At 56.9% G+C, this 13,491-nt stretch overlaps 1 protein-coding gene across 5 annotated transcripts in view; it reads right to left on the bottom strand.

Moving 5' to 3' along the window:
- Nucleotides 1-237: 237 nt before the first annotated feature.
- Nucleotides 238-13,491, bottom strand: part of HDAC4 (histone deacetylase 4) — a 292,587-nt gene continuing 279,333 nt past the window's right edge. For all 5 annotated transcript variants that reach the window (XM_088021462.1, XM_088021465.1, XM_088021464.1 and 2 more), the window contains 3 exons: nt 5,793-5,877; nt 5,222-5,363; nt 238-4,868 (listed from right to left, as the gene is read on the bottom strand). In XM_088021462.1, coding sequence (XP_087877588.1) covers nt 4,829-4,868; nt 5,222-5,363; nt 5,793-5,877 — 267 coding nt within the window. In that variant the 3' untranslated portion in view covers nt 238-4,828. The remainder of the gene's footprint in view (nt 4,869-5,221; nt 5,364-5,792; nt 5,878-13,491) is intronic.

Below are 13,491 nucleotides of genomic sequence, written 5' to 3'. Positions count from 1 at the left end.
TGCAGACTCGCCGCCTTGGTGGGGGGCTGCAAATGTTTTGGGGAAGAAGATGGCACAAGGACATTTAATGAGGAGCTGCCCATGGGACCTGCTGGTGTGGGCAGAGGGTGCCAGGTGCACTGTGGGCCTGGGCCCGGGGGGCCACATGTGTGGGTTCAAGTGAGTCCTGGCCCACGACAGGTGGGCCCGGGGTGGGGGCCCTGGTGAGAGGCAGCGAGGACGCGAGCACACGGCAGGAACCAGAGATGCTGTTTTATTTACACCACAAGAGCGACAAGCTGTCTGATGAGGTACAAAACGCTGGACTCCGGGGCAAGTGGAATGGAGTCGGCCGTCAGAGGAGGACACCGTCGTCGGGGAAAACCCGCCCACACAGAACAAAACAAGAATGAGAAAACCAAGAACAAAATCTCCAACTCCACTGAGCAAAAGAAAGAACCGTTGGAAGGTCCAGACGATCAGAGAGAACGGATTACATTACAGAAGAAAACAGGTGGCCACCACTGCGGCGGACCCCACGTGGCGCGCGCTCAGGTGCCACGGGGGCCGCGGCATCGCGACCCATCTGTAAGAAGCTCTTGGGTGAACAGGGTCAGCCCCCCTTATATATATTATATATACGTCTCATAAACTGGAAAATAGCGCCTCCACTATGGGGCACACACACCGAGAACCCAAACAAACAGAAACTGTCCGCTTTCTTCTTCTTCCACTTGGAGACGTTCAATCCCGCCAGACTTGGCCGCGAGCCGTGTGGGGAAGGAGCGCGGCTTGGTGACAAGGGAGACGCGACCTCCTCTGGACGCCAAGTTGGACTGTGAGCCGCGGCGCTCCCCCCCCGGCTCACGGCTGCGCGGCTGCAAGTGACCTCTTAGCCACGCGTCATCTAGAAGCAACGAGAAAGTCAATACAGCTGTGCGGAAAGGGGCGCTTTCGGGCCATGGGCCGGACTGCTCCTCTGTCGGGGTCGCCGGCCGCTGGCCCGCCGGGCCCTGTGCAAGAGCAGAGGGGACAAACGAAACGAATGCCTCCAAGTCAACTGAAGAGAGACGGGCAGTTCGCCTTGACTTCTGTGTCGTTTCCCTACAACACTGTTTCCACATAAATACAATAAACTCTATTATTGGTATGTCACAAGTGCTAGATAAACTTTTCTTAATATGACAAATGTGTTAAGTAGTCCTTTTTAGTTTTCTTACAATAAAAAGTACAATTTCTTAAGAATAAGTTCAAGAAGACGCAAACATTCCCCCCCACCCCCGACTCGCCTTCAAGGTTTCATGTGGTTTTACAGAAAAATTCCCATCTTTTGTATCTGCAAATGTCGTGAGAGGGGAACCAAAAAAGGCATTTTTTTTCTTCTTCCCCAAAGCTGCCGAGTTTGGCGTGCAAAATCTGTGTACAATATAAAGACATGCCGGTCATAGAGTCCATGCAACCTCCAGCTGTAGGAACTTAAAAAAATATATTCATATATGTTTATATATATATTTATATATGTATCAATGCCCGTAAAACACGTGGGCCCAAAAGTCTACAAAAAGAATGGAATGAGCACATGGCTGTGACCAGTAAAGAAGGAATGTTCTGATCGAAAGTAAAACCCAGAAACGCTGCCGCCGGCGCCGCGTTCGTGTCCGAGCAACGCCCGGCGGTCCTTCCTCTGGAAACAGACTTTTAAAAGAAGTGGAGAAAAACTGAAACACTCTGACAAAGTGGCCCTTCGGGGCCGAGGGGCTGGCGGCCGCCTGCTGGTGGGGCTCGGGCACGTCGTGGCGCGGCTGGAGCCGAAAGGGCGGGCGCCCCGTGTCCCGGCGGCGCCGTGGGGTTTCCCGCGAAGGGACATAAAGTGCTCGCTCGCTGACCCCTGGCTGGCCAGTGCCCCCGAGGCCTTTGCAAAGGAAGAAAAAGGCTAAAGGTGCCGGGGCCAGAGAGGGGAGGTGAGGCGCCCTCCCTGACGTGGGGTCCCGCAGACCCTGGGGCAGGCCCTCCGCTGCCCGTGCTGGCGGCGGGTGGCGGGGAAGGGCTGAGTGTGTCTTTAAAGAAAAGAAAAGGCTACACGGTAATGCTTTAAGCACATCTATGGCGCTGGAGTGAGCTGACCAACGCAGCATGCTCCCCTGCCAGGCCTCTCGGCGGAGGGTGTCTCCCCGAAGGAGACCGGGAGTGAGCCCTCCGCGGACAACTCCCTCACCCAGTCAACTGTAAAAAGCGTGAGATGACCTCTTCCTCTCTAAGAGCCACGGCCGGCAGGCGGCAGGGGGTCCCACAGGCCATGCAGGGGCCGGGCCCTGCCGCCGCGCTCACGCCCTGATGGCCCCGACGGCCGACGTGGCTCCCACACACCGGCGCCTCCCGCCGAGGTGGGCTTCCGAGCAAAGTGGGGTCAGCGGGAGGAGAAAGCCACATGGGCCCCGAGACCTTTCTGTCCTGCTCTGGGACTGCCGTCCTGGGCCGGACCACCAGCATCTCGACAACCAAGCCAATCCAAGAATTTGGATTCGTCTGGCTGGAAGTCCGGCTGCATCAGTGTCTCCTTCAGAAGCTACCCTGTGAACGGGACCAAACTCAGGGACGTGGCTCGGGGTTCCCTCCTATGGGAGCACTGTGCCTGAACCCGGTACATGCTTTGGAATGAAATTGGTGGCTTCAAGTGCTGGAAAATAAGTTACCAGTGAAAAGTGACGGTCAGTTACTGTCAACGAGAGAAAGAGCGAGGACTGGCTGCCCTGGTCAGGAATCCGTGCTGTCCCTGCAGGCTCGCCAGGCAGCAGGGGCCCCTTGACTCCCCGCAGCCACAGGCTCCAAAACTCGGGGCCTGCTGCTTCCGGTCAGGACCCCGGCCATGAGGCTGCAGCGGGGAACACCCCCAACAGGTGTGGGCCTCACTCGGGCCCCATGCATTGCTGACATGCTTTAAAAGGTCTTTGGAAAACTGAATTTTAAAAATGCTGTCCTGACAACGCGGTCAGAGAAGTTGAAACAGGAGTTTCGTGAGTGCTGACGGCCCGTGGTGTCTGGCGAGCGACCTTGCCCACAGCACGGCGGAGGGGAGGACACAGCACCCCTTGTAATACTGCCGATGTGGGGGGAAGAGGAGCCCCCGGTCTGGACGCAGCCGTGGGGATGGAGCCGGGACAGACGCCCTACTGGCATCGCCGTGGAGACCACGTGTCCCCCAACTCGCACAAGCTCACTTCCCGAAAACGGCTGCCACACAACACTGCTTACTGTACAGAAATAAACAAGGATGAAAATGATAAAAAAAACACAACCTTTAAAAGTTAAAAAAAATGTACAAGCAAGAAGTTAGAAAGAAAGAAAGTTTAGACATTGTTACCATTCAGGAAACTGCTAAATGGTGAGAAAAAATGTAAAATTCACAAAACAATGCTTATTCAGGATCTCTTCGTGAAAAATTCATACAAAAATCAACAGCAAATTTATATTCTTTGCTATAAAAACTCATTAGGTACATATGTGCACGGAGGCTTGGAGCGGGAGGGGTCCTGTCCGAAAAGAGCGGAACGAAAGCACACACCTGCCGGGTAGCTGCCCAGTGGCGAACGTGTTGGCGATCTGAAAGCTATCCAATCTGGAGTTCAAAAATACGTGAGTTTCAAACGAGATCCCTTTCCGTAAGCACCTTGATGTCTAATTCACAAGTCGTTCATTCGCCAGGGACCTTTACGATCTGCATTTATTATATATATATATACTCTTTCTATAAATGCATTATAAATATTTTATCAAGATTTCATAAGAATCAAGTTTCTTAGCTTGGAATACATTGGAATATATATTATACATATATATATTTATTTATACCTAAAATTTAAGCAATACTTCATGCTACTTGCTTTTAATAAAAAGCATTCCGATCATAACACTGGAAGTGTGCCTAGGACATGCTTCACAACCAAATGGAGATGCTCAATTGTTAAAGGATGTACGAGAAAAGAACACTTTGGATTCATTTAAAATTTGTTGGACTTCAAAACCCCCAACAGTATTTGCCACTTTGCTGGAACTACCTCCGTTTCTCTTAAACAGCACTGAAGTGAACCCGGGCTTGCAGGCCGGTGGCCCCCGGAGCCCCCCACCCCGGGCCAGCACGCAGCCACAGGAAACTGTCCCACCAATTCCTGCTGTTTATTTTTTTCTTAAGGCATTGTTCCTCAGACGTCAGAAAACCCAGCCACAAAAATCCATCAGAGCAATAAAAAAAAGGCACAAACTCGCATCTTCCGATGGCTTGGAGAAACCAAAGCCAGTTCCCGCAGGCTCGCGTTTCGGTGTGCGTCCAGCTTTCCCCCGCACGTGCGCCGCCCCGGCCCCCCACTCCACCGCACGCCCCGCCGCATGCCCCACGGCGCACCGCTGGGCTCCGGGACGGGCCAGAGCCCGAGAGAATGTTCTCTTGAACAAAAGAAGCTACAGGATGCGTTGAGTGGTTTACACGGAGACTGTGGAATTGTGGGTAATAATCAACTGTAAGCACCAGTTTTCATCGAGTCTGTTTTGTATTATTAGATCTTTGATTTGCGTCTTCCTTCCCTCGTGGCCACGGAGCGGGCAGCTCTGCCGCGAGCCGCCACAGGCTTCCTTCCTCCGCGGCCTCTGTCGAGGGAGCCGACAGCCCGGCTCCCAGTGGGTCCCGGTCCGCGCAGGGCCGCCCGCCGGGGAGCCGGGCCGGGCGGGCGGAGGCCTCCCCCTGCCGCTCCAGCCGCGGTCAGAGGACGCGGGCAGGCCGCACACAAACAGGAGCTTTGTCGGCGGAGCTTCGAGACGGGACAAACAAACAAGAGGCCCGCAGCTGCGCGGGAGGCTACAGCGGCGGCTCCTCCTCCATGGGCTCCTCGTCGGGTCTGCGGCGACGCCGGGCACAACAGAGACACAGAGCCCGCGGGGTGAGGGCAGTGCCACCCGCCGCCCGCCTGCCGCGCCCCCTGCCACCCGCCCCGGCCCCCGGACGGCGGCCGGGACGGGGCCCGCTTGGAGCGAAGGCTCCTCAACGGTCCCCACGGGCCTTTCACGCAGGAAAGAGGTGGCCGTGGCGGAACCCCTGCCCTCCGTCCCTCCATCCCCTGCCCAGCTGGCCGCGCACGAGGCAGGGCCGCGTGGAGAAGCCACGTCCCGCCCACGACAGCTGAGGCCCGGGCTGTCGGCAGAGGGCGGCCCCGTGGGCAGCAGGGCCCGCCGGCGGGGCAGAGACGCTCACCTCTTCTCGGCGGGCTTCACGCCCACGGACAGCGAGGCCATGGCGGTGACGGTCTCGGCTTCCTCGTTCTCACACTTCTGGGCCTCTACCAGTGAGTGCCCCACCGTGGAGCAGAGGCGTGGCAGGGAGCGCCAGTACTGGCCTGGGCGGAGAAGCGTGGTTACTGGGCCTCCCGCCGCTCGAACCCGACTCCACTAGAGCCGTTAAAGGCACGTCTTCCAGGAGCCAGAAGCCAGGGAGCACCTGGCTCACAACTCACAAAGACTGGGCCCCTGGGAGAGGCGGCCAGTGGAGTCGGTCCTCCCCGAGGCAGGGGCGCCTGGGATGGGGTGGAGGTCTGGGGGGCCTCCACCGGGACCCTCAGAGATGAGGGGGCCCCTCAGCATGAGGGGAACGAGCAGAGGGGCCAGGCCGGAGCTAGTCACTCGGTGTCTGCTCACACACAGGGCTTCTCAGCGGGAAGGCTGGTGCGAACCCAGCGTCTGCACTGGGGACCAGGCGCAGACCCACCTACGGGACAGTCTCAGTGACTTGGGTCACCCCATGCCCCCGGGCGGCCCAGGCAACTCACTGTGGATTTCAATGACTTTCTCCATGGACCGGACCGCATTAGCGTTGGGTCTCTGCTGTAAGACCTTCTCTGGAAGAGGATCAAGCTAGAAAATAATATAAAAATACACAGTCAATGTACACGATGTCAATCCCCATGTGCACTACGAGGGGACAAAGTCGGTTTCTTGAGTGTATTTGTGGACAGAGAAGAAGAAAAAGCCAAACATGGCTTTGCTATTTACCGTATGATTTTTTTTTTAAAACAAAAGTAGATTTATTTTCTTTGAGATATTTTCTCAGGGGACCGTCAGGTGTATTCGTGAGCTCCTGTGTGAGTGGACACCGCACCCAGGAGCGGGCTGGTGCAGAAGGACGTCTGCTTGGGACCCACTGAGACACCATCTACACCACCATGCAACATGAGGGAAATAATGAGAACCTCTGGAAATACCACTTTCACGTCTGTAGTCCTTACAGATAAGAATGCCTGAACATCTACTGATGATCTTCTTCACAAAATGGGGAAAAGGTAAAAGAAAGAAGACAGCGAGCGGAGTCGCGGAGTCTCTCCGAGGGGGACCCTGTGCTCCCAGGGTCCTCTTCGGTGCAGACCACAAAGGCTCATAAGGAAGCATAAGCCAGTGAGAGACCCACAGGGCACGCCGGGAAGTCTGCAATATGACAACTAAGCACGCTTGGGGAAATACATCATGAAAACACAAAAATAATTTTAAAAAACTTTAAATAATTAGACAAGCCTACAACACCGGGGGAGATCTACTGGGTTCCAGAAGGAAGCTGGAACTGCCCGGGACAGGCTGGGGGCCATGCAGGCCTGTGTGGGAATGACCACAACCCTCCCAGGGATGAGCCAGGCTCATGCAGACGACACACCCGCAGACACCTGGTGGGGAGAGGTTTGTTCTTAGCCCGGGCTCTGCAGAGAAGGGAAGCGTCGGCCGCAGTCTCCCTGAGAATCTGCCTGGTTCACACGCCATAAGCGGAGGGGCTGGGTGCCTGGCAGAGCAGCCGTGGGCCCCCTTGTGAGGCTGCTGCCTCGTGCTTTCAGTTCAGTTCCAGAATGCTTGAGTCCCCAGCCAAAACCATCATAAAACACAGAAGTCAGCCAGCGTGGTCTGGGCTCCAGAGAAACCAGCAAGGTCTCCAACACCAGCCTCCAGTAAAAGGAGCCAGGCTCCTGGTCTTTTCCGAGGCTGGGGCAGGGCAGATTTTAGAAGAGCCTGGCGCGTCCTGCAGTACCAGAGACGGAGGGAGCGCTCAGGAAGATGACGGGCAGGCTAAAGGGATGCACATGAGGCCAGGCGGAAAAGAGACCACAGCACGGTTCTGGACCATAACTCAGAGCGTGGAGTGTCCAGGAGTTGGCGCTGATGAAAATCAGTGACTGAATAAGTAACAAGGAGGAGATACATGTTCCTCAAGAATTCTTCCACATAATTTGTGTACACATGCCCTCTCCAAGAGGTGGAGTGGAGTATCTCGAAAAACAAGACATACACTGAGGTAGAGTCTACAAAGTACCTGACTGGCGTTCTTTGCTAAAAATTATCAATATTTCAAAAATGACAACCAAGGGAAGGCTCAGAGGCTGCCACAGCCCAGAGGAGAGTAAGGACACGGAACAGCTGGATGCACAGTGGGGTCCAGGACGGGGACCCTGACATGGTGAGGGCAGTCGTGGGAAGGCGAGCGAAATCTGGGCATGGTCTGGGCCAGCAGTGCCGGGTCAGGGCTGGCTCCCAGAGGCTGGGACAAAGGCTCCACCGAGGTCAGATGGCACCAAGAGGAAACTGTCCGAGGGCCTACGGGAGCTTGGGGGCCAGCTCTGCAACTTTCCTCTAGGTCCAAAGCTACCCAGAATTAAAAGTCTAGTAAAAAACACAAATTTGGATCCTCAAAGACTGTGGTTATTGAAACGATCAGTTTTAAACTATAAAGTATGTTTAGTGTGTATTAAAAATAAGAGACTAATGTAGGATTAGTGAACTGAACTGGAAGATTTGAAAGAGAGCCAAATAGAACTTCTAAAAATGAAAATGCAACAGCAGGACCTGGAAACTCCTATCAGCTAAGGAGAACACCGGTAACCTGGAAGCAACAGCCGAAGAAATGACTCTGAACGCACCGAGGACACAGGGAGCGGGCAGAGGGGGAGGGTCTGTGTCCCAGAGGGAGGGGGACGAGACCCGAGCAGGAAGCGTCACACGAGACGCCCACACCCAGGCGCAGCAGAGTGAAGCCGCAGAGCACCGGAGACGAGCAGAGAGCTGGAGAAGATGGGAGTCTGCAGGGGGACACAGCCCGCCAGCCACCAGCTCCTACGTGGCGGAGAGCAAGACGCCGTGCGGTCGCTTCAGAGCGTCCAGAGAGAATACGACTGCTGGCCACAACTGTGGCCCCGTCAGTCGAGAACGAGGGCAGGGGCGCCTGGGGGGCTCAGTCTGTTAGGCGTCTGGCCCTCGATCTCAACTCAGGTCATGATCTCAGGGTTGTGAGTTTAAGCCCCACGTTGGGCTCCATGCTGGGTGTGGAGCCTGCTTAAAAGAAAAGAAAAAAAAAAAAAAAAGAACGAGGGTAAAATCACAACCTGGATAAAGGCAAACAACCAGGGGACATTGACACCGGTGCCCCTCTGCCAGGAAATGTACGGGGTGTGCTGGAGGCGCGGTGGTCCCGGGTGGTGGTCAGAGAAGCAGGGAGAGACGATGAACGTGAATGCAGGAAAGGCCACGGACACAGGGACTACATAAAATAACAGTGATGGTGTCAAGTCAGTGACCACAAAGGAAGGAGGGAAGGGGGGAAGGGCAGCAGGAGGAAGGACGAGGGGAGAGGCTAGTCAGGGACTGCACGTACACCCCGGGAGGGGCCGGGGCGGGGGCTGCCCAACGGAGCCAGCAGACACAGGGCAGCGGCCGGCACAGGTCCGTCTCGGGCAAGCAAGTGACTTTTCGGGAAAGCCATGTCCAAAGGGGTGTGCTGTGTTTGGTCTGCGGCCCCACGTGGGTCCGGGTGGCGTGGGGAGGGAAGAGGCCACTGACCGTGTCACGGGGATGTGTCGACATCCGTAAGGCTCACCACTGGCAACCAGCAGCCAGCTGTTACCTTCCACCCAGTGGAGGGGATGGGTGCAATGTGGGGGACCCTCAGTCACGTGGGGACAGGGCAGAAGAGGAGGAAGAACGCAGCACGGACAGACGCAGAAATGAGTCTGGAAAAAGCAAAGCCACAGAAAACAAGGTGCAACCAAACCCCCCGTAAGGACCCGTGTCCACTTAACAGGCAGCCTGTGCACTATCGAGAAAACCCATCATGGAATCCAGCCTCGCGCTGTTTATGGAGGAAGCGACTGGAGAGGAGGCAGCAGGACACTGCGGGTTCCCCGCACGACACACGTAAACGGAAAACCGTGGCTGGACATAAAGGACGGTTCTACACGGTGACAAAGATGTCAATTCATCAAAAGGATGTGATGCTTTAAAGTCTGTGCACGTTTGGTAAATGTGCTTAACACGCAGGAAATGAACATCGCCAGAGCCAACGGAGGTGACCAGACGCGCCACACGAGGGGAGGGTGGCACGTCCTCCTCAGAAGGAGCAGACAGGGGTCGGCAGAGAAAACCAAATGTGAAGGGCACCACGGGCAAGCCTGGGCGACGGACAGAGGTGTGTGAATGTGGCGGAGGAGGCGCGCGCCCTCAGACGTGCGTGGACGTCCACGCAGGCAGACCACATTCCCCCCACGATGCCACCGCACCTGTTCTTAGCACAGCGCCATCTGTTAGAAGCCGGGCACAAATGAGAACCATGCGGTCTTGAGGTTGGAAATTAAACAACACAGTGATCACGGGTGACCGGAAAGCAGGAAATGCTTAGAAATGAAAAGCAGTGAAAATGACACGTATCAGCGTGTGAGGCGCAGCCAATACTGAGCCTTCAATGCAGATGTCAGAACAAGTAGGTGCACAGTACAGGAAGGAGCAAGAGAACAGTCCTGGGGAAAGAGGTAAATAGACAGAAAAGGGGCAGAAACAAATTCTGGAAAAGGAAGGCTGCTATCGCTGAAAGTTGATTCTCTGAAACAGCTCAACTGGACAAGTTCCGGCACGACTGGGTAAGGGAGCCACCGAGACACAAATGCGCACCGGCGGGGAGAGGGGCCACGGCACGGGTGCGACGAGGAAAACTGGCCGCAGTGGGCGAGTCTCCACGGCCCAGAACTCTGGCAGTCAAGGAAGAGATTACTCTGATCCTGCGCTCACTCCTCCAGAGGTCAGAGAAAGAGGAGACGCCTAACTGTCCATCAGTCCGTCCACCCACCCATCTGCCCATCTTGCCTTTCATCCATCTACCCATCCATCCAATTTCCCCCTCTAAGAATAAACAGGAAAAATACGGTTTAGGAGAAACGTGGGCCAAAGCCGTGAGCTTCACTAGAAGAGAAAGTCTAAGCTGCCAACAGGCACCTGGAAAGATGCTCAGCACCAGCAGCGACAAGGAAATGATCCGCCCTGCCCTGGGTGCTGTTCACCCCTCCCACTGGCAGAGCTCAAGTGTCAGGATGCCAAGTGTTGCCGAGGCCCGCTGCAGGGAGCTCACCCCAGCCGCCAACCTGCGACAACCCGCTGGTCCCAGGCAGGACAGACAGAGACAGCTCTGCTGTCCCCCACGGCTGGGACCCCTTGTGGGGACAGTGGCAACCCCGAGAGCGGCCTGCCCAGCCAGGTCCTCTGTCGAGGGCCGGGAAGAGCAGAGCCCAGGCTCCGCTGGCACGAAGCCCCACCCACTGGGTCGGGGTCATCAGAGCCTGCTGCTGCATCCTTCCTGCCTGTCCCGCCCCGACTCTAGTATTTGTCAGAAGTTCAGTTTTAAGAACAAAAAGGGTTTTAGGAACATAACTCATTCCATAAATTATCACTCTGAAGCAGAGGGGTGCATCAGAGCGAAGGGGGCCTGCCTGGCTCAGCTGCTCCCCTGTCCCAGGGTGGGGGCTCCCCACGGCCCGTCTCCCAGCGGGACCCACACTCCAGGGGCGGCTGGCCCTCTGGGGTCTTATGTCACCCTCCACCCAACACCCTCTGCCACTGTCAGCTCCCCCGTCTTGAGCCACCTCAGGGGATTGGCTGGCCCACGCATCGGCGCCGCTGCTGGGCTGGCAATGGGGGCTGGCTCATTCTGTCCCTAGCACCTGGCAAAGGCCGCTGGAGGGTGGAGGCCTCACCGTGTGCTTGCACGAGGGGCAAACAAGAAGAAGGGTCCTTACCCCGTACCGGCAACCTTGTCCGCTCTGCCTGTCATGCAATTACGTGGAATCCGGGGAAAGACAATGACAAACCCAGGGCACAGTGCCCTCCTGGGGGCAGGGTGCTCAGAGGCCTGAGGAGATGGCCCTGGGAGTCTCAGGAGGAAAGGGGTAAAAGGCAAGCAGAGTGAGCAGCGGTGATGGTTGGTTTCTGCGGGGTCCAGTGACGACCGGGGGACAGTGGAAGGGGTCAGCACCAGACAGCGACCCGGAGGCTGATGCCTGGTCAGCTCACCTCACAGTCACGCAGCAACCGGCGCTGGGCTCTGTTCCAGGGCCAGGAGACATGACACGGACTGCTTCTAGGCTCGACTTAAGAAAAACGGACCAGGAAAGGGGGGGAAACTTCATGACTCGAAATATGACCCCCTTACCAGTTGGGATTCTATTCTTTTATTTAATATGTATCTTCTGGGCAGCCCACTAAGTGTAAATCCCGGTTCTACGAACTTGAACAGAGCAGACACCCGACCCCCAGCCTCACAGTGTCTCCCACCCGGGGAGGGACCGCCAGTCAGCTAAAACCATACTGGATGAGTAAACCCAACAGAACGTCCGAAGGTGCTAAATGCCATGGAGAAGGACAGAACGAGGTCCTGGGACACGGAGTGCGGGTGGGCAGGCTGCTATGTCCGTGCGTGGGGCGGAGGGGCCCTCACCGAATGGGTGACCTTTGAGCAAAGAGCAGGAAGAAGCGGGACAGGCGAAGCCCCGGCTCCCTGGGGAGCAGAACAGGCTGCGGCCAGGCAGGGGGAGAGGGCGGAGTGCCGGGGGGGAGGGCGGGTCCGGCTGGTGCAGAGCAGAGGGGTGATCTGGTCCATCCTTGGCAGGCAGCAGTGACTCCCCCACAAGCAGGGTCGAGTGGGGGTGTAGGCGAGGGGAAGAGACAAATGAGAGTGGGAACCCGCACGACAGAGGGGTCCAAGGGGCAAGAGAGGCCGTCCAGCAGCAGCACAGGGAGGGCGGCCCTGCTGCGCCCGTGGCCACGCCCCTCACGGCCAGACCTCTTGGGGTCTTTGTGATCTGGAAGGGGAGCTCAGCTGGAGAAGTAGGTCACTTGATGCCAAAGCACTGCACCCGGGCTGTGGGCCTCCTCTGGGAGCGGGCTCTTCTCGGGGGAGCAATGGGCCGGCCGGCTGTGGGCAGAATCCTGTGCTGAGCGTGACAGACAGGAGACCCCAAGGCCACCTTCATGCCGCGTTCACCCCCACCTGAGTCTGCAGACTTCAGAACCAAACTGGAAATGAGGCTTATCATGTTCAGTCTTTAAAAAGCTAGCCTTAGCAAAAGTGGGCAGGAAAACACTCAGAGACCGTCCAACGTTGAGGACGAGAAAACTCTGCCCCACACAGATCATGCTTGGTCCGGTAACAGCTGCTCAGGGCTCCCGCTGTCTTTTTAGGTATGGAAATCGTTTTCTGCTACATAGTTTCAAAGTGCTCACACTTTTGGTGAGAAGGATCAACAGATGACAGCATCCTGACAAAATGGTTATTAAAATACCTTGGCAGAACTTTAGTGATGGTAGCACCAGGCCCCCGTCCTCGGGGGCACCCGTCCCGTCCCCACTGGGGGCCTTTCTCTGGCCGGCACCAGGCAGCCAGAGCCCCCGGGCTGTCACACAGCCAGGTCCCCAGCCCACGTCGGTCACGCAGCAGGTGCGCCTGCCCCCCCTTCCATCCAGAGGATGCAGAAGACATCACAGGAGGACGATGTGTAGCTGTGTGACCCCACACCACTGCACGCAGGCCTGCCCGTGCCCACGAGGCCCTGCCCAGCCTCCCCTTGGCACTGCGCCCGCTAGCTGGCTCCCGCCCCTCTGTTCCCCAAACACAGTCGGTCCGGCCAGTGCTTCCCCCACAGCCTCTTGGCCGCAGCAGGGCTGCTCCCCAGGGACAGATTTTGGTCCTCGTCCTCCTTCCAGGGGCATCAGCACCGTGGACCACGCCCCAGGGGGCTCTGTGCTCTCACCCGCCTCCATAACAGTCAGCCTCCGGGGGCCCTGGGCCACCGCCTGGTCGCTCTTTGAAGCTTCTGCTCCCAGCTCATGCCAGGGGCGTCCTCCGCCAGCTCCCTGCTGTCCCTGAGCACGTACGCGGCCGCTCATGGCTGGGGCATAGGCGTGGCCCTCCCCTGCCCCGCCCCCTGCTGCAGGCAGCACACCGCCGTGCTCTGCTAGCCACTGGGAGCGCGTGCTGAAGTGTCTGTCCGACACACCACGCTCCAGCCCTCAACGGCTGTGGGGCAGAGGAGTGGGGCTTGGCCCAACTTTCTTGCATCAGAAAGATTTTTAAGAGACCTTGATAAAACTAGTGCTTCCTGCTCTTTGATGTGCTTAAGGAAAAGAACATTCTCTTGTTGGAGAAGCAAACACCCAGGAAGCAAGAACAGGAAT

Source organism: Eumetopias jubatus, unplaced genomic scaffold, assembly GCF_037043125.1.
Source record: "Eumetopias jubatus isolate StellerSeaLion01/CBP00866 unplaced genomic scaffold, mEumJub1_p1.0 scaffold_3, whole genome shotgun sequence".
In the NCBI taxonomy this organism is placed as follows: domain Eukaryota; kingdom Metazoa; phylum Chordata; class Mammalia; order Carnivora; family Otariidae; genus Eumetopias; species Eumetopias jubatus.
This window is presented reverse-complemented; position numbering and strand designations above follow the sequence as displayed.